General features: G+C 54.2%; 1 protein-coding gene across 2 annotated transcripts; it reads left to right on the top strand.

Moving 5' to 3' along the window:
- Positions 1–870: 870 nt before the first annotated feature.
- Positions 871–21,691, top strand: NYNRIN (NYN domain and retroviral integrase containing). 2 transcript variants are annotated; one of them, NM_001192459.2, is made up of 9 exons: positions 871–999; positions 1,141–1,355; positions 9,687–10,339; positions 10,456–11,970; positions 12,829–12,959; positions 13,092–13,188; positions 15,418–15,519; positions 15,730–15,831; positions 16,989–21,691. In NM_001192459.2, exons 2-9 carry the CDS (start codon positions 1,158–1,160, stop codon positions 19,849–19,851), a joined length of 5,661 nt encoding a protein of 1,886 aa, NP_001179388.1. In that variant the 5' UTR covers positions 871–999; positions 1,141–1,157; the 3' UTR covers positions 19,852–21,691. The 2 variants fall into 2 exon arrangements, with proteins under 2 accessions (NP_001179388.1, XP_059746358.1); XM_059890375.1 differs by lacking the exons at positions 871–999; positions 1,141–1,355 and adding an exon at positions 1,488–1,790.
- The last annotated feature ends 580 nt before the right edge of the window (positions 21,692–22,271 follow it).

Here is a 22,271-nt window from a genome sequence, read left to right as displayed (position 1 = left end):
TGCCCTCCACAGAGCCGGGTTCTGTTCAGGCCACAGGGCTGCATAAGGTGTTCTTTGTGCCCCTGATGCCTCCTGAGAAGGATGTTGGCGGCAGCCCCCCAGTCCAGGGCTGGTTCCTGACCACCGAGGCCTAGCAGCTGACTGGCGGCAGGTCAGGGGTTGAGGGAACCCTCAGAGGTTGTCAGCAACCAGACCCTCACTCTCTTCCTAAAGCTTCCCCTCTCAGCTTAGCTCAAACTTGCTCAGAAAGGCTTTCATAAACAGCGCAAGTCTGAAAACTCCCGAAAACTCGGGCGCTCTCCCCGCCCCTCCAGCCCTGAGGGCTTCAGGAGGGTCTGGGCTGCCTGCCAGCCCCAGGCTGTCCCCAGACTTAGGGGTGGGGGGGCGCGGGGGCGGTGCTTTTACCCTCTCCTTCCTGCTCGGTCTCCGGCCCGGAGTTTTCCTCAGGCCCCAGCCTCCCAGGCTCCCCACCCTGCTCTCCTTTAACCCTTTCCTGCGAGGGAAGGAGGGGCGCGGCTCTCGGTTCTCTTGGGAGGCCTAGGAGGCGGCAGGGCTGGCTGGAGGAACGGAGAGAAAGGCCGGGTGCCCGAAACCAAGCCCCCTCTCCCCCACCGGGGTGCCCTTCCTTCCTCTCCCTTCCCCTGGGGAAAGGGGAATGTGGAAGGAAATTAACTTTGACCCCCGGATTCTGGCTCTGGGCCCAAGACTTGAGTGGAAGGCAGAGGTTTTCAGGACCCCCGCCCCCGCCCGTCCCTCCCCGCCTTCCCCCGCCCCGCCGCCTCCCTCCGCGCCCCTTTAAGCTCCCGGGCAGACGCAGCTAAAGTTCATCCTGGAGGGGCTGGCGCGGCGGTGAAGCGGGGGAGGGTGGGGGCGGAGGGAAGGGCGGCGGGAGCCCGATCGGTCCCACCCCCGTTGCAACCCCTGGCAGGAAGAGATTGTCGCGGGAGCCGCCGCCGAAAGGCTCGGAGCTCCGGGGGAAGGGCGCCCGAGCCGCGGCGGGTGGGTGCGCGAGCCGGGGGTGGGGTGTGTGTGTCGGGGGGACCCAGGCCGAGGCGGGGGCGCGCCGCCCGGAGGAGGGGGCGTGGCCTAGGCGCCTCCGGCCCGGGGACGCCGGTGACACTGTCGGCTCCCTTCTTCCAGGGGCGGGCGGGGCAGCCATGCTCCTGTCCGGGGGCGACCCTCCGGCGCAGGAATGGTTCATGGTGCAGACCAAGTCGAAGCCCCGGGTGCAGCGGCAGCGGCAGCAAGTGCAGCGCATCTTCAGGGTCAAGCTGAACGCTTTCCAGAGCCGCCCGGACACCCCCTACTTCTGGCTGCAGCTCGAGGGACCCAGGGAGAACATGGGCAAAGCCAAGGTAAACAGCGTCTGGCCTCTTATCACTTCCAGCCAGACCTTTCTCCCTCCCTTCGCCCCACTTCCCTCCCCCCTCCCCCCCAAACCTGGGAGGCAAGGGTCCCCAGAGGCCCCCCGACCTGGACTGGGCAGTATGGCGGGCAGGTACTGGGCCATTCCCTGCCTCTCCACTTCTGCAGCCTTGGGTCCTTCCCTCTGGTTCCTTCTTTCTTTTCTGCCCCACCCCTCTCTTGCGTGTCACTTCAGTCCCTCAAGTGTGTTGAGAAAGGCTCTGCGTTGTGCGTCCCCCCAGGAGCCCTCCCTGACCAGGGCCCGCATTTACAGCCTATTCCTCCATCGGGGGAGCAACTTAAGGTCTGGTATTTCTGTAGCCTGTGCAGCATATCTCTTTGTTCTCCACCCAGAGGCTGGAAGGCCCAGGTCTTTCTGCCTTCATGTAAGTCTCCTTAAATCCTGGGCTGCGCCTCGGAGCCTGAGTGCTGGGACAGGAGGGGCCATTAGAGACTTCGCTAGAGAAATGCTGGCATTTTACAGATGAGCTATTGGGGACTGGAGAGTGTCAGGGGCCTCCTGGAACACTTAGGGTAGGGTAGGTGGGGGTGGCAGGGGCTCTGGGCTCAGCGCCCCACACTCTTGATGCCCTAGGCGGCCTCTTACAGGGGCTCAGGGGCAGAGGTGCAGCTGCTCTGGAAGGCAGCAGGCTTTGGAGATGGGTGGGAATCCTCTGGGAGGAGGGCTGTGGGCTTCAGATGAAAGGGCCTGCTGTGTGGGGCTGGATGCTGGGCAGGCCAGGTCACCGTGTGCCTCTCGCGCGTTTGTTCTAGCTTCTCTCACCCGCTTCTCCTCCACTTGGGCCTATCAGGTTCCCTCTGATCCCCCGTCATGGCCAAGGTCTCCCTCTTCCCCCAGATTCCCTTATCTTATCTTTTCCTGGTAGGAATACTACAGCCTCCCTCAGTCCCAGGCCACCCTTCTCCCCCATGCACCCCACCCCACCCCAGCACACTCCCCTTCCCCAGCTAGGTCTCTACCAGTATCCTAATTGGTCAAGGCCATGGGTGGGGGAGGCCCAGAACACGCTGGCCAGTGGACAGGCAGGCTAGAAAGTTCCTGCCTCAGCCCCTCCGCTGAGCTGCTTCGTCAGCAGTTTGTCCAGTTCTGACAGAGGTGCTGGGGGAGGGGAGGGGTGCCTGCCCACATAGCAGATGTGCAGGAGCCCTGGAGATGCAGACTTTTCAGTAGCTGGGATAGGCGGGTTAGCCCGAGGAGCCTTCAGGTTCTTTGGGGGTCTTAATCTTTTTGTTAATTTGAAAGACACCCGCTGACTCTTTTGTGAGACTGGGGGTGTCTAGCTCCCCTGACTCCTACTTACATCCTTCATCAGCTTCTCCAGGCTCAGCTACTCCTGCTCCCACTGCTGCCTCAGGGTCCCTGGGGCCACTGACTTTCCCTCACACCCCAGGCCCTGCTAGTGCAGCCAGTGGCTTTCTCCAATCACCCCCATCCCGCCCCATCCTTTCAGCTCTTTCCCACCTGTTTTCTTCTGGAGAAAAGCACAGTTTAAGATGGAAGCAGCATGAGGGGTTTGGGTAACTCCCTCCCTTATTGTAAAGAATGAGCAGAAAGAAGAGATGAGTAGAGCTTTGGAGCAGGAGGGCAGGGAACGTGGGGAGGGTGAGGTTTTGTTCTAGAAATAGGAGATCTGGGCTCAATTTGCTGTCACCAAGTTAACTGCTGGGACAAATGGGTGTGGTGGAAAGAGCTGGAGATTGGGGTTTGCTACCTTCTAACTGGCTGACCTGGGTCAAATCACTGACCTTCTCTTGAGCTTATTTCCTCATCTATAAAACAATGTAGTAATACTCACTTCATGAAAGAGTTGTTAAGAGTCAGCTGAAGTAATGCATGCTTACTTTTGCAAATGTGGAGAGTTATAGGGTAGAGATGTCAGTAAATGTTGTGGTTAACAAGCTATATAACTTTGAATGAGTTCTTTTCCCTCTCTGAGTCTGTCTCCTTGTCTGTGAAGTGAGAGGCTTGGATGAAATGCTTTCTAAGGTTCAGCAATGTGATGCAGGAAAATTTCCCATGTATAAGGATGTCTTGAGCAGCTGATTGGTGGCTCAGTGGTAAAGAATCTGCTTGCAATTCGGAAGACATGGGTTCAATCCCTGGGTTGGGAAGATCCCCTGGAGGAGGAAATGGCAATCCACCCAAGTATTCTTGCCTGGAAAATTCCATGGACAGAGGAACCTGGCCATGGGGTCGCAAAGAGTTGGACATGACTGAGCACACAAGAAGGATGTCTCGGAGTTTCCATGTAGAGGTGCTGTGGCTGACCCCAATCCCAGCTGTAAGGACACAGAACCATGTACCTTGATAGTGAGTTGATATACATAGCCAGCTGGCAGAGAGAGCTCAGTGAGACTGAAGCTTGTGGGATGGAGAAGGGGTGATGGATGTCCTGTCTGTGAGGGAAGAAGGGGTCAAGAAGGGTACGGGCTTCTTTGGAGAAGAGCTCAGGTGTGTTTTTCTATTATATGCGCTGGTTTTCTAGGAAATCTCTGTAGAACTCGAAAGTACCTTGAAGTAGTTTTCTTGTGGTGGGATTTAAAAAATAATGAAGGCATTGCTGGAAATCACATTTCCTAGGCAGCAAAAACAAGCCCTGGGGAGGCGTGGCCTTTCTGAGGTGAAATCAGCAAGTAGAAAGGAGAGTTCTTAATGATCAGAGTCTCTCAGAGACAAGCCCTGCTCAGCTTTTCTGTCCTCCTTGACAACGGTGTGAAGAAGGGTTGGGTGCTGAGAGAACAGGTGACCGTTCGAGATGATGGAATGGGTGATGGGGAGCTCGAGATTGAGACGGGGAGCCATGGGGCCGGGTCTGCTGACTCTGGGCTTGGCTCTCACGTGCAAGTCAGCCTGTTCCTGCCCCACACTGACTGTGAGCGGTACCATGAAAGCTGGCAGTGGCCAGGGGTGTGCTGAAACTGGCTCCTGCTGACCCATTGTTGCAAAGTTTTGGAAGTTTTTGAGCCAGTGGAGTCCTGTTCATAGTTTGAAATCAGCCAGGATGGGAGTAGTTACACCACAGAAACTGGAAAATACTACAGATCAGGACTGCCCTCCCCACAATTGGCTCCCTACAACTTACCAGCACACATAATTGTGTTGTGAGCACCTGATCCTTTTCCTTTAATTACTTGTTTTAATTTATTTTTTAAAAGAGATGCTTGCGCATATATTTATCTCTCTTCCTCTCGAGCTTCCCTCCCACGTCCTTCCCATTCAACCCTTCTGGGTCATCACAGAGCACAGAGCTAAGCTCCCTGTGCAGTACAGTAACTTCCCACTAGCGATCTATTCTACACATGGTAGTGTATATATGTCAATATACTCCCTCAGTTCCTCCCACCCTGCATACGTGTGGCTGATTCATGTTATTGTACAGCAGAAATGACATTGTAAAGCAGTTACACTCCAATTTTAAAAAGAGGCTTATTTACATTTATTTTTATTTAGTTTTTGGCTCTGCAGCATGCGGCATCTTAGTTCCCTGGCCAGGGATCGAACCCGTGCCTCCTGTAATGGAAGCAAGGATTCTTAACCACTGAACTGCCAGGGAATCCCTCCTTTATTTTGAACTTAATTTTTCTTTATCAAAATAATAAAAAGTCCAGTAATTTTTTAAAAGTCCACAGTATAATGCAGTGATTCCTTGCCTTGTCCTGCCAATTCCCTCTTCTGTGCTCTTCCCTGTAGAAAATATCTGTTCTGGAATTTATGCATCTCCATATTCCTAAAAAATATGTAGATCCTGTATCTTTGGATTAATTTTAGATACCTTTTTACTTCCTTTTATTATAGGTGAGGGCTTCCCTGATAGCTCAGTTGGTAAAGAATCTGCCTGCAATGCAGAGACCCTGGTTCGATTCCTGGGTGGGGAAGATCCCCTGGAGAAGGGGTAGGCTACCCATTCCAGTATTCTTGGACTTCCCTTGTGGCTCAGTTGGTAAAAAAAATCTGCCTACAATGCAAGAGACCTGGGTTCGATCCCCGAGTTGGGAAGATCCCCTGGAGAAGGGAAAGGCTACCCACTCCTGTATTCTGGCCTGGAGAATTCCATGGACTGTATAGTCCGTGGATCCCAAAGAGTTGGACACGACTAAGCGACTTTCACTTTCATTATAGGTGAGGATTTAGCTCCTTTATATTGCCATCCCTTTTTTCTTCCCAATATAACTGTATTTCATTTTCTGTTAAATCTGTATTTATTATTCGCAACATTATGCCCATGCAAATATCACTCACATCTAAACACTGAAGTATACTGTAATTAGGTTTTCTATCTTACTTTTCAATTTTTCTGAGGTAAAGAGCTCACACCTTTCCTGTTTGTTTTCCTTTGAACTCATTGCTAAGTCTTATATAACTTTCAGTAGCTGCTCACGACAATTTTCTGTAAGGATAAGGTTTTGATTCAAGGCGGCCTGTTACAGATTTTTTCCCGGGTGCGCCCTTCTTTCTTTCTGGTCAGGCTTGTGTGGCTATCATCCTGAGACTCCTGTTTGCTGTCATTCTTGGCATCCTTTTGCCCTTTTCTTTGTTAAACGCCTTGTTTCCTGAACGCTGTGTCTTTGTCTTGGGTTGGTGGAGCACGTCTGTCAGTAGCGTCATTAAGTTAGAAAGATGGTGCTGTGCTAAAGATCATGCTGATAACTGAGATCAGCCTTCCTGTTTCTGGAATTCCACTCTTCAACCTGAACTAGATGCCCTCTATGCCTCCCAGAGCAATGCTTGATACATAGTAGATGCTCAGTAATGATTTCTTGAATGGATGAATACATTCTAAAATTTCTCTCCACAATCATTCTGGAGATTGTCTTTGCTTTTTTTCTGAGTTGGGTCTCTTTTCTTGGTTTTTCTTTTCTTGATTTGCTGGAAAATGCTCTGCAGTAGCTTCCTGAGAAAGGCTTTAGAGAAGGTAGATTCTTGGGGTTGCATATCTGAGTATCTCCATTGCATATCTGAAGGTCACTTGATCGACAGTTTGGCTGGTATCAAATTATACATGGAAGATTATTTCCCTTCAGAAGTGAGAAGGCATTAATCTATTGACTTCTTGCTTTGGGGACATCTGAAGCTATTCTTGGTCCCTGGTCCTTTGATGTGAAGTGTTCTTTTCTCTCTGGAAGTTTGTAGTTTCCCCCACTCTTCTGAGATGCCCCAGAGAGACCCTTTTGTATGGGCATCTGTCTTCATCCATTGTTGGTTACTATGGCTGAATCTCTGAATGAGAAGAATGAGTTTCTCTGCACTCACTGCTCACCGTAGACCTCACTGTCGGCCTTCCTCTCTTCCTGCATGATTTTGTATGGTACCCACACTCTCAAGTACACTGATCAGCTTCTGCAGAACAAACTTCAGGGGGTAGGGTGGTAGTTGCTCAGCCTTTGTGTAGTGGAGTAGGTAGGCTCCCAGATCTAACTGCTCTTCAAACAACTTCATCTTAGTCCACCTTTAATTTAATTTTTTTTTTTAATTTACTAGCTGCACTGGTTCTTAGTTGCAGCTTGTGGGATTAGTCTTTAGTCGTGGGACGTGAACTCTTATTTGAAGCGTGTGGGATCTAGTTCCCTGACCAGGGATTGAACCTGGCCCCCCTGCATTGGGAGCATGGAGTCTTAGCCACTAGACCACCAGGGAAGTCCCCTGAGTCCACTTTTTAAAAAATGTTCTCCTTCACTCCTAATTCTGGAGTTTTTTGGATTCTCCTTCAGTCCTAATTCTGGAGTTTTTTGGTGCTGCCATTTTTTTTTTTTTTTTAACTTTTTGAGTGTTCTACAGTGTAATTTGGTGTGCTTCTGGAAAGCAGACAATGAATGGTAACTGACTTATGAGAAAGAAGAATCCTAAGTCAGGACTGATAAAGTATACAGCAGTAGTAAGCTGTCTGGTGGTATTATTTTTATTTAACTTACACATTGACCGATGACTCACAGGACACTGGGCAATATATTTAACAAATAACAAATACACAACATTTTTCTGTGTGTACTTCGTTCCTGCCTCTTCTCTACTTCTTCTCTTGGAGAAAAAGGTCTGGGTAGGCTTAAAGCAGGAAAATTGCTCCAGATATTTTCTGGATGTAAAGGTCTGGGTAGGCTTAAAGCAGAAAAATTGCTCCTGATTTTTCTGGATGTAAAGGTCTGGGTAGGCTTAAAGCAGGAAACTTTCTCCAGAAATTTTCTCGATGTAAACGCGTTTTTTCTTATCTGTTTTTTCTCTAACGCGCCATTGGCTTCTTAGTGGCTCCGTGGTAAAGAATCCGCCTGCCAGTGCAAGAGATACAAGAGACTCGGGTTCTCTCCCTGGGTCAGGGAGGTCCCCTGGAGCAGGAAATCACAAACCATTCTAGTACTTTTGCCTGGAAAATTCCACGGACAGAGGAGCCTGATGGGCTACAGTCCATGGGGTCGCAAAGAGTTGGACACGATTAAGTGACTGAGAACACACGCGCATATAGACAGCATCGTGGTTAAGACCTCAGACTTTGGAGTCAGAGTGCCTGAGTATCCCAGCCTCTGTCTGTGTGACCTCAGACATGTGTCCTTTCTTGCTCACCTGAAATGAGGAGGATAGTAATTTCCATATAGGTCTGAGAGAGGAATCAACGAGTTGATGTATGTAAAGAGCCTGGCACCTAGCAAGTACTCAGTAAATATCAGTTCAGATTTATTATTTTGAAAGTCACCTCATTTCCAATCTATATTTAAATTGTATTTCTTTCCTTATTGGCTGCGCTGTGCGCTGGCTGTTCTCTGGTTGCGGTGGGTGGGGCTAGTCTCTGTTTGTAGTGCGTGGGCTCCTCGTTGCAGTCACTTCTCGTCTCTTGTTCGCATGGGCTCTGGTGGGCCAGCTTCAGTAGCTGTGGTTCCTGGTCTCTAGGCCACCAGCTCAGTAGGTGTGGCACATGGGCTTAGTTGATCCATGGCATGTGGGATCTTCCCATGACCTGGGCCAGGTGGAAGAGGTAAGCTCAGACCTGAGCAACCTCGCTTACCCACCGCCTGGCAAGGGTGAGTCTGACCAGGTGGAATAACTCTTACAAGTCTGAATACCGTGAACCCCATGTGGTCTTTGGGATGGCTGTTGGAGATCCAAAATGGAGCATTTGTTCCTTATGGATCTGTCAGGGGAAGGCAGGAAGAGGGATGACTGTCGTTGACACAGGGGTGAGGAGGCGCTTGAGGATGAATGCAGTCATCAGGGTTGGCCGATTAAGAGGGGATTCCCATGGTTCCTTGGAGCCCGTGGGGTCATGCTGGGGGAACTCAGTCAGAGAGTGGAAGAACCCAACCTCTTCCATCCCAATGCTCTCTAAAGACGGAGTGTGTGAGCCCTGGAAACATGAGGGCCTGGTGCCCAGACAGCCAGAGGCCACCCTTCCGGCTCAACCATTGTGTATATCTGTGGGGATCCCTTGGATACCAGACCAGGGACTTATCTTCTCCTCTGTCCCCTCTGGGCAACAGAGTTACCATGGTTACAGTTACAGGTTGTGCCAGAGAGCTTCTGCAGGGGGATTAACCAGAATCTCACAGGATTACCCCGTAGTCACTGTGTAGTCAACCCGAGGAGGTGGAAAGAGCTCTGGTTTCAGACCCAGACAGATGGCAGCTGTGGTCTTCACCCAGTCACCGCTGACTGTGTGTCCCTGGGTCAGCGATATGGCCTTTCTGAGCCTGAAAAATGGGAATAGATTGTACCAGGCTCAAGCTAAGCACTTCCTTTGTATTAACGCACTGAAACTTCATGATAGCCTAATGAGGGGGAAACCATTATCCCCATTTTACAGATGAGGAAACCTAGGCAAAGGGAGAGTTAATAACTTGGAGGGTACTCAGTAATGTGCCATCTCCCTCCCCTCAGCTATTTCACAATTCTAGAATGCCAGGGTAGGACTGGCTCTTGGGAGTGTCTCATTTAATCCAGCTTTTTACAGGTGAGGAGACTGAGCCCCTGAGAAGGTGATAGTTTTCACAGTACCCCTAACATATTGAGGTCCAGTTGGAACTAGAACTAGAACCCTTGACTCCAAGCCCAGGTACTCCCCTCCCCCATTTGTCAAAGCTCCCTGGAAAAAGATGAGTGTGTGAGGAGGCAGTACCAGGGAGAGAGGGCTGGGTCCCGGGTAGGAGTTGGGGTGGGGGGAATGGGTCATTTGGCTTATTAGTGAGCAGGGGGAGTGCACGTGCTTAGTGAGGGGAGTGAGCACCAGTGACGGGCCCCTAACAGCTGGCTTCCTTCGTGTTCTCCCCACTGGCTGCAGGAGTATCTGAAGGGCCTGTGCAACCCGGAGCTATGGAAGGAGGTCCGCTACCCAGCAGCTCTGCACTGCGCCTTCCTCGGGGCCCAGGGCCTCTTCCTGGACTGCCTGTGCTGGAGCACCCTGGCCTACCTGGTGCCCGGCCCCCCGGGCTCCCTAATGGTGGGCGGGCTGACCGAGTCTTTCGTCATGACCCAGAACTGGCTGGAGGAGCTGGTGGGGCGGCTGCGCTGGGGCCCGGCCCCTTTGCTCACTCCCCGCGGCATCTGGGAGGCCGAGGTGACCCGGGCCTTTGGGGCCCTGGTCTGGATCCGTGGTGACCAGTATGCCGGGGACCTGCTGCAGCTGCCCCCGGCGGTCCAGGAGCTGCTGCTGAGCCTGGTGCGGGATGCCGCTGGCAAGGAGGACATCATCCAGTGGCTCAGCCGCATCGGCACCTCCGACTCCCGCTCAGACTCTGAGCTCCTGATCTGTCCAACCCACCAGCAAAAGGAAGGTCCAACCATGGTGGCCGTGGGAGACGGTCCTGGCCCCTTTGTGGAGATGGGGAGCCCAGAAAATTCAAAGAGATTAACCAGCCTGGGAGCCACAGGGGCCCTAATCTCGGGTACCCCAGGCCTGAGCACCCAGCAGGAGACAGCAAACCAGCTGGTCCGGTAAGTTCTGGAGAATCAGTTTGTCTTCTCTCCTGTTTCTGCGCCCCAACCCCAGGGAAAGAGTTTGGGACCTAACTCACCTTCCCACCTTTCCAACAAACTCGGGTTTTCTCCAGGGTCACTTCCAACAACCAAGGTGGTGTGGACTGTGCTCGCGAGGAAGGGTCAGTGCAAGCCAGCAGCAGCCAGGACTCCGTGGATCACACCCAAGCCTCGTCCCAGCAGAGGCAAGTCCGGAGAGGGGAAGACAAGCTCCCCCTCCAGCCTCCAGTGTCAGCCCTGAGTGTGTGCTCACCCTGGAAGGCCTGGACCCCAGGGCCAACCTTTGCACCCATGTGGCCAGGGGCTATTGCTGCTACCTTCTGGAGGATCAATGAACTGCACTCTCTTCACCTGGCCTGGCTCCTGTCCCAGGCGTGCTTCAGTTTCCCTTTCTGGCAGAGGCCACTGGGCCCCATTCAGTTCAAGCTGCCAGGGCAGAATCCTTTGCCCTTAAATCTGGGATGGAAACAGAAGGAGCTGGTTCCCCTGCCCAGTGTGGAAAGCCCAGACTGTACACCAGACGGCGGGCCGGGAGGAGAGGCAGCCCTACAGAACTGCCCAAGGCCAGAGACCCCCAAAAAAGTCATGAGTTTACTGGTGGTCTCAGGAGGCTCAGGGGTAAAGGATAAGTCTATCCCAGGACTTCCACAGATAGGGCCACCTTTGACCTCTACACCCCAGCTCCAAGCCAGAAGTGAGCTGGGGGATCAAGGAAGTGTGCAGTGGGATTGTAAGGGGCCAGAAGAGGGGCCCGTTCCAGCACCACCCACTGGGCAAGGGGTGCCTGCTGCTCAAGGGGGGCTGACAGCTCCATCGGGACCTGACTCTAAGACAGTGCCTGAAACTCTCAAAGTGCCCATGGCTGCTGCAGTGCCCACAGCTCAAACCCCACCCACAAATCCAGTGCTGCCTGCAGCCCCCAAAGTGCCTGAAACCCAGATGATGGTGGCAGCCCACGAAGAACGTGCAGCCTCCGAAGTGCCTTCAGTTCCAACAAAGCCAGAAGCTCAAGTGGTGCCCACAGCGCAAAAGGCCGCTGTGGGTGAACCAGCGCCTGCAGCTCCCCATACTCCCACAGCTCAGAAAAGGCAGGCAGCCAAAACATCACCTGCAGGTCCCCAGACATCCAGAGCCCAGACTGGGCCTGCCCCTAAAACCGGACCTACAGCTCCCAAAGTCCCTGCCGCCCCCCAAACTTCCAGAACTCCGAAAACGCCGGCGGCTCAGAAGGCGCCCGCAGGTCCGGGGTCCACCCTGGATGCAAGCAAACTCCTGAGTGAGAGCCAGCCTCCGTCAAGGGGCAGTGCTTCCTTCCTGAAGGGCCAGGGGCAGCCTGGAAGTCAGGGGCTACAGTGCAGTGGCACCTTGGCTCCCAGTAGCAAGCGCCAGCCTCAGGTGGAAGGGCTCCTGGGGGCTGGGGAGGGGACCCCAAGGCAGCCAACTCGCCACCCACAGGCAAGCAATACAGTGACCAGCTTCCAGAGGTACCACGAGGCCCTGAATACACCCTTCGAGCTGGACCTGTCAGAAGAACCCGGGAACCCGGAGCTGCGGCGGGTGGTCATTGATGGCAGCAGCGTGGCCATGGTGTGAGTAGCCTTGGGCCTGGGGTGGACTGGGACTGCCGGGGAGCTCAAACAGGCCGTCCCTGGGGGCACCCTGGGGTGCCATGGGGTTTGAGTGGGGGAAAGGGGAGGGACAGGCACGTGTTGAGCAGCTACTGTGTGCTCGGCAGTGCTCGCAGAATCGACATAGCAGCCTTCGAAGGTGGATTTCTGTTCTCCCTTGATAGAGGCAGAAACGGGCTCAGAGAAGTGATGGATCTTGCCCAAGCTCCCAGAGCCAGTAAGGGGCCCTGCCGGCCTTTGGGTTCAGATCTGCCCAGGCCCAGAATCTTTCCCTTTCAGCCTGCCTCACATAGCAGGGGGCCTGTAAACCCCAGTTTTCAAATGTTCAGCCCAACCCTTAAGGCCCAGCACTGATCTCAGTGAGGATTTTCCTCACCGTGCCAACCTGTAGAGATCAGGTCCCTGCACAGCACTTCCTGCTGTATATGCATATGTCAGCATGAATACGTGCAAGGTGTCTTCATTTGCCCGCGTCGTAGAATCTATGCTGAGAACATTGCCAGCACATGGTCGTGGTCAGCAAATGTTTGCTTCCAGCCCTAAACTGAGCTCTTTGGTTATAGAGGTTGCCCTCTTCCTTTTGCCCTGGAGGCCCCTACACACACACGCACACGAGCAGGTGAGTGGACCCAGTAGGTGCTCACTATTTGAAGAAGGAGGGAAGGGAGAGGGCACGGTTGGTGCTGATGCTGATACCCTGGCATTTCTGATGCCCTGTGCTGTCCTGGGCTGGTTCTGAGGAGAGTGCAGAGGCAGGGCCATTCCTAGGGCAGAAAGTTGCTCCCTCATTGGTACCCCTAACCCCAACCCCACCTCCAGGCACGGTCTCCAGCACTTCTTCTCCTGCCGGGGCATTGCCATGGCGGTGCAGTATTTCTGGAACCGGGGACACCGAGAGGTCACCGTGTTTATACCCACCTGGCAGCTGAAGAAGAACCGGAGGGTGAGAGGTGAGCTGTGCCCTGCCCCCCAGCCCCTCCGGTGTCACCACGCCTTCTTTTTCCTTGCCTTTCTGTTCCCATCATAGCCTTTCCTCTTGGCGCTTCCTCTGACCCTCACTGTCTTCTGCCTTTCATTTCCAGAGAGCCACTTTCTGACAAAGCTACATTCCCTCAAGATGCTTTCAATCACCCCCTCCCAGCTCGAGAATGGCAAGAAGATCACCACCTACGACTACAGGTGTGTGGCTTTGCAGGCCTTCTCTTGTGGCGCCCCGGGCTTGGGCTTCACTGATGTGTGAGGCAGAGTCTTGCTTCATCTGCTCTGGGGAGATGGAGGCAAACATGTCAGAGGGTCTTGTCAGAGAGGGAAGTGTGGTGCACTGGCCCTCTGTAGGCAGAGGGAGGAACACAGAGAGGAAAGGGCTCCAAGATGGTTCTGTTCAAGCCCAGGGACTGTTCCTGATTTTGGGACTTTGCAGTCCCATTTCTCTGAGTTAATAGGCTTTCCTCTCCCATCAGCTTTGGGCTGAAACCCTCTACTGTCTTTGGATGGGACTAGCCCAGGTGACTCCTGGTGCTTCAAGCAAGCCGCTTCCCCCAGCAGCTGATTTGGGTGCCAGTTTGGGTTGAAGCTGAGGTTTTCTCAAGGAATTGCTACAGTCTTTTCCTCCTACCGCCTTGGCTCTGGGAGGAGGTGTGTGTGTGGCTGGAGCCCTGGCTCTGAAAATGGAGTCAGACTGCCCCTGCCTCCTAGCTAAAGGCCGAATGACTCCCTATTTGTCAATCCTGCAGCACGTGACTGCAGGTCCAATGTGCACAGGGGATCCTGTGATGCTGCTTCTGTTGGGGGCAGAGAAGGCCCTCCGAGCTCACTGGCCCTGGGCTGGAGTTGATGCCCAGCAGGCACAGGTCTTGGCTTCACTTAGACTCCTCCCATGCCAGACAGAAAGAAGTTCGGTTCCTCCCTAAGACATGGTATCCACTCAGCCTTCAGGTTTGGGTGGGGCAGCTCAAGCATCCTTCCTTCAATAGCATAGACCCTAAGCATGCAGCTTAGATCCTGCATAAGGTCTTTAAAGTGAAAGTGAAAGTGAAGTCACTCAGTTGTGCCTGACTCTTTACGATCCCATGGACAGTAGCATGCACCAAGCTCCTCCGTCCATGGGATATTCCAGGCAAGAGTACTGGAGTGGGTTGCCATTTCCTTCTCCAGGGAATCTTCCCGACCCAGAGATCGAACCCAGGTCTCCCGCATTGTAGAGAGACGCTTTACTGTCTGAGCCACAAGGGAAGACTCTCAAGTGTTAGCTTAGCTGCTCAGTTGTGTCTGACTCTGTGTGATCCCATGGTCTGTCCATGGGGTTCTCCAGGCAAGAATTCTGGAGTGTGTAGCTATTCCCTTCTCCAGGGGAATCTTCCCAACCCAGGGATGGAACCCAGGTCTCCTGCATTGCATACAGATTCTAATGCCTTTTAATTCAGGCCTGGGTTTGAGGGAAGAAAGCTTTTCTGTGGGGCTTCCCAGGTGGCGCTATTGGTAAAGAACCTGCCTGCCAACACAAGAGACTTAAGAGACACGGGTTTGGTCCTTGGGTCAGGAAGATCCCCTGGAGAAGAGCATGGCAATCCACTCCCAGTATTCTTGCCTGGGAGATCCCATGGACAGAGGAGCCTGGCTGGCCCCAGTCCATGGGGTTGCACAGTAGCGGACAAGACAAACGACTTAGCACACACGGCTTTTCAGCAGAAGGGCCCTCTGCTGGGCACTTGTGGGATTGCATGGTCGAGGCTGCTAGAATTGCTTGCTGCCGCAAATGCTGAGAAGTAGGTAGCCTTTGCTTTCTTTCCTGGTCACAGCCCTCTTTCAAGGAGAAGTGATCCTTGGAAAAATGGATATGTTTACTCAGGTAGGTGTTTTTACATGTGTATAGATGCATACATATATATGTAAATGTGGCTTGGCATGTACATGAATGTTGTCAATTGGTGAAGAATAATCATGGAGTATTGGATATTAATATCTGCTGTGTAGCAGGCACTGAGCTAGACACTTAAGCGTATTGTCTCATTCAATTTAATTTTCACGGCGATCAAGGGTAGGTATCTTATGTTTGATCGACAGGTACGGAAACCGAAGCAATAAAGAGGTATGTGTGGATGTGGATAAGGCGTGGGTTTCTGTGTGTGTGTCTAAGCATGTGTATGTGAGTGCCTATGTGTAAAATAGGGGTCTTTGTTTGCATAGACAGCTGGGGGATGTGCATCTCAGGCTGCCTTTCCGGGGGCTCATGGTTCTCCAGCTAGCTGCATAGACAAGGATGGGCTCTCAAGCCCTGGCTCCCTGACTATCAAGGGCAGTGTTTTTGTCCTACACTTCTCAACAGGAAGCTACAAGTTCAGTTTCTCAGAGGACTGGGGAGGTGAGAGGCTGGGTACTGGGTCTATAGTGACCCCCCTCTCCCTGCAGGTTCATGGTCAAGCTGGCGGAAGAGACAGATGGCATCATCGTTACCAATGAGCAGCTCCACGTCCTGATGAATAATTCCAAGAAACTGATGGTCAAAGATCGGTGAGGCAGCTTCCATGGGATTGGGCTGTTCCTTCCCCGTGGGTGCCAGATAGCCCCTGGCAGGGGATGGTTGGAGGCAGGGAGAGGGGCCTTGGACCAGTGCTCACCAGCACCTGCTGGGAGGATATATTGGTCTCAGCTCCAGCTGCCAACAGGGTGTGAGTGGTCAAGAGCTCCATAGTGACCTTTCTTCCTCTGTCCTGGGCCCAGCCTGCTGCCCTTCACCTTTGCGGGGAATCTCTTCATGGTGCCCGATGACCCCCTGGGCCGTGATGGCCCCACCCTGGATGAGTTTCTGAAGAAGCCAAACAGGTAATGGGCTGGACCTCCCCAACCCCCTGCCACCTCCCAGCTCCTCCTGGGACTGACCGGAAGCTTCCTCTTGGTGCTAGCCAACATTTGTTTAGTGCTTAATAGTGAGCAGAGTGACTTGACTTTTTTAGGTCTTTGTACTTCCACCCACATCTGCTTCCATAAACTAATTACAGTATGGTTTTACAGTTTACAATCTTGCACGCACGCTTGAGTACTGTATGTATCCTTCCACAGCCAGCATCTGTCCCCACGTTTGATTGTTTTTCCCAGGTGCGCGCCATGTTAGTTCCTGTGGCTGGCTTTAACGTCCATTGCCTATTCCATTGCATGAATGCCCAACAGGTTTACGGGCTCTCTGATGGGAGGCCATTTGACAGTTTCCGTGTTATGCTGTGGGCACCCGTGCTGCGGTGAACCACCTCCTTCTTGTTTCATTGCATGCAGGGGGAGCTATGTCTGGAGTATATACCAAGAGGAATTTTTTCCACGTGTCTTTCCCCCTTTGACCCTCACAGCTTGACTTAGATACGTGTGACCACTATCCTTATTTTACAGATGAGGAACCTGAGACTCAAGTACTTTCCCCAGGTCACTGTGCCGGTGCCGGCACAACTGATTTGCAGTAACTCAGTTCCTCTGGCTCCCACCCACGCTGAGCCTCCCAGTTCCCTGGGCCCAGCAGGGGACTGTGGTTGGCACCTTCTGGGCAGGGCACTGCTTCCTGGGTCAGGTCCCCCAGTCCCATTTCCCCATTTTGAAGAAAAATGCTGTGGCCGAGGCCTGTGTGCTGTGCCTCCTAAGCCCCTTGTCAGGCCTCCTTCCCTCTCTTGAGCTCCCCTGGCTTGCTTACCCTAGAGTCTGGTTGGAAGGACCAATCATCTAATTCTTATCAAACCATTGGCTTAAAACTGCTTGGAAATGTCACTTGATCAATGAGGTTTTGATTAAATAAGCCTTCAAAGCCCAGATGAATATCTGACGTTGCGGTTTAGTGATTCTGGGGCTGGAGGGAGTATCTGGGCAGGTCGTGCTGTGTGGGAGGCTGACCTGGCCTCAGGGGCACTCAGCCATTGGGTTTCGCCTCAGGTGGCCTCTTGGGCAGGCTGTCCCCCACCTCCTCCATCAGACCCTTCTGCTCTGCTATTTTGGTGTAGGTTGGACACCGACATTGGCAACTTCCTGAAGGTGTGGAAGACCCTTCCTCCCAGCTCGGCCAGCATCTCTGAGCTGAGGGACGACACGGACCCTGGCCCCCCGGAGAGTCTGCAGAATGTGGAAGAAATCAGGGAGGAGCAGGAGGAGGAGGAGAGACAGGACGAGGAGCAGAGAGAGGAGCAGGAGATGCAGAAGCCGGCTGAGGAGGAGGAGGAGGACCTGGACTCTTCGCTGATGTCCGTGTTCAAGGCTGAGTGCCCTTCCCTCTCAGAGGAAATCCTCCGGTGCCTCAGCCTCCATGACCCCCAAGACGAGGCCCTGGACATCGATCTCCAGCCGGCGGTGGCCTCTCCCTCGCTGGGCATCCCCTGGGATGGAAAGGCTCCCTGCCAGCAGGTCCTTGCGCAGCTGGCCCAGCTGACCATCCCCAGCAACTTCACCGCCCTCTCCTTCTTTATGGGGTTCACGGACTCCCACCGGGACGTCATCCCCGACTATGAAGCCCTTGTGGCGCCCTTGCACAGCCTGCTCAAGCAGAAGCCGGACTGGCGGTGGGAGCTGGACCATGAGAAGGCCTTCCTGGCCCTGAAGCGAGCCCTGGTGTCCGCCCTCTGCCTGTCGGTCCCCAACCCCCAGCTGCCCTTCCACCTGGAGGTGACGGTGAGCCAAGTGGCCCTGACGGCCGTTGTGTACCAGGAGCACTCGGGGAGGAAGCACCCTGTAGCCTATACCTCAAAACCCCTCCTCCCCGACGAGGACAGCGAGGGCCCGCAGTCAGGGGGAGACAGCCCCTACGCCGTGGCCTGGGCCCTCAAGCATTTCTCCCGCTACATTGGGGACACCCCCGTGGTCCTGGACCTTTTCTACGCCTCCCGGACCTCTGTGGACCCTGAGGCGTGGGACGGCCGCAGGGTTGCCAAAGCGTGGTTGATCAGATGGGCCCTCCTGGTACAGGACAAGGGCAAGAGAGCGCTGGAACTGACCCTTCTGCAGGGCCTGCTGGGGAAGAACCGGCTGCTGACTCCCACGGCTTCCATGCCTCGATTTTTCCAGGTTCTGCCTCCTTTTTCCGACCTGTCCACTTTTGTCTGCATCCACATGTCGGGGTACTGCTTTTACCGGGAGGATGAGTGGTGTGCGGGCTTCGGTCTCTATGTGCTGTCTCCCACCAGCCCCCCTGTCTCCCTCTCCTTCTCTTGCTCCCCTTACACCCCGACCTATGCCCACCTGGCGGCCGTGGCCTGTGGCCTGGAGCGTTTTGGCCAGTCCCACATGCCCGTGGTTTTCCTCACGCACTGCAACTGGATCTTCAGCCTCCTCTGGGAGCTCCTGCCCCTTTGGAGGGCTCGGGGCTTCCTCTCCTCCGACGGGACCCCACTACCTCACCCAAGCCTGCTCTCCTACATCATAGACCTCACCTCTGGCCTCTCATCCCTCCCGTTCATCTATCGAACCTCCTACCGGGGCTCCCTGTTTGCCGTGACGGTGGACACCCTAGCCAAGGAGGGTGCCCAGGGGGGCGATCAGTGTTGGAATTTGCCAAACGACGTGCCGGCCCCCGTAGTGACTCCCCGTACTGTGTGCAAGAGGCCTGACTTGCTGGCATTGCAGCGGAGCGACAGCACCCTGGCTGATACCATGGCTAAGCTGCAGGCCGGGCAGAAGGTATCCAACTCCTCACCCTTCAGTTCCGCCTTTAGCTCCCTCAGCCTCGACAAGGAGAGCGGCCTGCTTATGTTCAAGGGAGACAAGAGGCCCAGGGTCTGGGTGGTCCCACGGCAGCTCCGGAGGGACCTGATTTTCGCTGTGCACGATGGCCCCATGGGGGCCCACCAGAGGCCCGAGGAGACCTATAGGAAGCTGCGGTTGCTGGGGTGGTGGCCAGGGATGCAGGAGCATGTGAGACATTACTGCAGGAGCTGCTTGTTCTGCATCCCCCGGAATCTCCTAGGCAGTGAGGTGAAGGTCATTGAGTCTCTGTGGCCCCTCAGGTCCACCGCCCCCTGGTCCAACCTGCAGATTGAGGTGGTGGGCCCGGTCACCGTCAGCGAGGAGGGCCACAAGCACGTGCTGATCGTGGCCGACCCCAACACCAGGTGGGTGGAGGCCTTCCCGCTGAAGCCTTACACGCACACGGCTGTGGCCCAGCTGCTGCTTCAGCATGTGTTCGCCAGGTGGGGCATTCCCGTGAGGCTGGAGGCTGCCCAGGGCCCCCAGTTTGCCCGCCATGTCCTGGTGAGCTGTGGGCTGGCCCTCGGAGTTCATGTGGCCTCCCCGAGCAGGGACCTCCAGTTCCCCTGCCTGACGAGCTCCGGGGCCTACTGGGAATTCAAGAGGGCCCTCAAGGAGTTCATCTTCTTGCATGGCAAGAAGTGGGCGGCTTCCCTGCCCTTGCTGCACCTGGCCTTCAGGGCCTCCTCCAGCCAGGCCTCGCCCTTCCATATCCTGACAGGGGCCGAGGAGAGGCTGACCGAGCCCCTGTGGTGGGAGATGAGCAGTGCGAACATTGAAGGGCTCAAGATGGATTTATTCCTGCTACAGCTCATGAGGGAGCTGCTGGAGCTCCACTGGAGGCTGGCCGAGAAGACAAGCGAAAAGGCTGAGAATAGGCGTTTCAAGCGTGAGAGGCAGGAGAAGGAGTGGAGCGTGGGGGACCAGGTCCTCGTGCTGTCCCTCCCCAGGAACGGCAGCAGTGCCAAGTGGGTGGGTCCCTTCTATATCGGGGACCGGCTAAGCCCATCCCTCTACAGGGTCTGGGGCTTCCCCACCCCGGAGAAGCTTGGGTGCATCTATCCTAGCAGTCTGATGAAGCCCTTTGCCAAGAGCGTCACCCCGCTGTCCTTCAAGGTCTTGGAGCAGTGAGCTGGAGCGGTGGGGGAGCCCCCTCCCAGGGTCCTGGGCTGCTGCTGCTAGGTCTCCCCCTGCCCCCAGGCATGCTCTCACAGCCTCCCCACCCCTACCCCCGGGACTCTTCACTGTGCCTTTTGTAGAGAAGTTACTTCACAAAGCTTTGCTGAACTGCCTTGAACTGGGGACCAGCGTCCCTATGAAACATCCCCAGTATGGGGTACTGGGAGAATCTGCTGAAGGCTGTCAGATGTGGGCCTCTGGCAATTCTACCCTGGGGAGCAGAGAGTTCCTTTCCCGAGGTAGACCGAGTTCAGTGTCTCTCCCCGAGTGAGAATGTACACGTACACACGCACAGCTCAGAATCTTACTCCTGGCTGTCCTTACCATGAAAAGGTGTGGCTCTGGACCTCAGAATTGAAACCACATTCCCTTGTCAAACAGAAACCCCGGATACGGGCTCCTCCCCTGTCTGTCCATTTGGGGAACCTTTGCCCTTGAAGCCGTAGCAGCTGAGACAAATCCACGCAGGCTAAGGAGAGGCACCCATCCTCGGTCTCATGGACCGCTTTCTCAGGCCAGGCTAGGCCTGCCCATTGACCAAGGAAGGACTGGCAGTCCTGGGTCCCGAGGCTTAGAGCTGGGGTGGGAGGGTGGCCAGCCAGGTGGGCTCGTCCTGCCTGTCGGCTCCGAAGGGCAAGGGGGAGCGAGTCAGCCTACCTCATTTGACTCCAGCCAATGGAGACACTCCCTGACCCTGGCTTTAAGGACATAGACCCCACAGGAGTCAAGGATCTCGATGCCAAGTGTGGCATCTCTACCTGAAGAGCTGCTTTGACTAGACCAAGGGGCCCAGGCCTCTGTTTCGGGTTGGCGGGGGGTCACTGAAATGAGCAGTCTGGCACAGTGTGGTGCTGGCGTGGCTCTTCATTCCAGCCCCACCCCGAAACCCACAGCCTCCTCCCACTGCCCCTGTGCGCTGCATCCCCAGACCCTACAGAGTGTGGCTGCTTTGTCTGGGTTCTCCCATCCCACCCCAGTCCCCTCGATTTGCCTTCTGTGTAGAGACAATCCTGGCCCTCCCCTGGCACCCCCCAGCCACTCTTGCAAAGATCAGTCACTGGGAGAGTGCGTTTCCCACAGGTGTGTGTGCCTTCACTCACCCTCTGAATTGCTGCTGCTGCCAACAGAGAGGGTTCGAGGTGGAGGCCAGCACTGTGTCACTCTGGCTGAGCCTCTATGTCGTTTAATTTCTCTGAAGCTGAGCTGGTCTCCTTGCCTAGCTCATGTTGCCAAAACACTTGATATTGCTAGAGCCAGAGTAGAACTTGCCATCAAGTCCACTTTGCTTGTTTTACAGCCAAAGGAAAAGGCCCAGAAAGGGGACGTGACTTGCCCAAAGTCACACAGAGTTGGTGGCTGAGCTGGGACCAGGATTAAGCTTCATAGCTCACTGTTCACCGTAGATGGGGGTTCAAGTGGGAGAAGCTCTTAAAATCCTGTACCCATCTTCCATCCAACTCCCCATCTCCCAAATCTTGTAGACAAACTACTTAGGTGTTGCCCTTAAACCATTTCTAGCTGTTAATTCTGTCCAGGAAAGAACGATTGGGTGACAACTGAGACACTGAAAGGTGAGCCGTGGGGTTTTTAGCAGATACCTCTTTCCCCCGCCTCCTCCCGCTGCATGTCCCCCTCCTCTTCCCTTCCTCGTCCTCCCTCTGATGGTCTGTTCAACCTCATTCTCCCTTCCCAGTGCTGTACCCATTCCCTGTTAACCACATTTATAATACTATACCTGTTTGTGACCTTTTTTTTTTTCCATTTGATTTGTCAATAAATGGATCAAAATGGAGCTAATGTCCAGGTTTTTTGTTTAACTTTAGACTCAATTATGGGCTTTCTGGTGACTCAGATGGTAAAGAATCCACTTGCAATGCAGGAGACCTGGGTGGAGAAGATCCCCTGGAGAAGGAAATGGCAACCCACTCCAGTGTTTTTGCCTGGAAAATTCCACGGACAGAGGAGCCTAGTGGGCTACAGTCCATGGGGTCACCAAGAGTCGGACACAACTGAGCAGGTGGGAATGAAGATGAATGAAGGCTGGTGTAAAAATGGCATCCATGCTAAAGCAACTTGGCTGTGTCGGAAACACAATAGAACTAGGTTTGAATGCTGACTCCATGGCTGTGACCTATGTGGTCCTCTCCTGAAGTCTTGGTCTCCCCATCTGTCTAGTGCAGGCTAACAATTCCTAAATTTCGGATGGTGCAAGGATCTTATGAAATAATCCATGCAAAGAGGCTCCTGTGGTGCGGGGGATGGAGTAAGCCTTCATCACTGGGATGGACTGCATGTTTGCAGATTTATTTTGTCCCCTCAGATTTATAAGCTGAAATCTCAACCCTTAGTGGGATGGTATTAAGGTGTGGGGC

This window comes from Bos taurus, chromosome 10, assembly GCF_002263795.3.
Source record: "Bos taurus isolate L1 Dominette 01449 registration number 42190680 breed Hereford chromosome 10, ARS-UCD2.0, whole genome shotgun sequence".
NCBI lineage: Eukaryota > Metazoa > Chordata > Mammalia > Artiodactyla > Bovidae > Bos > Bos taurus.
The sequence above is the reverse complement of the archived record's forward strand: the minus strand, read 5'-3'. Positions and strand labels throughout refer to the sequence as shown.

Bases quoted from the DNA above. Each gene is read 5' to 3' on its own strand.
- NYNRIN (XM_059890375.1), top strand. From the start codon at position 1,488: ATGGCGGGCAGGTACTGGGCCATTCCCTGCCTCTCCACTTCTGCAGCC. The intron at 13,189-15,417 runs GTGTGTGGCTTT...CTCTCCCTGCAG, and splicing joins ATCACCACCTACGACTACAG to GTTCATGGTCAAGCTGGCGG. The intron at 15,520-15,729 runs GTGAGGCAGCTT...TCCTGGGCCCAG, and splicing joins AAACTGATGGTCAAAGATCG to CCTGCTGCCCTTCACCTTTG.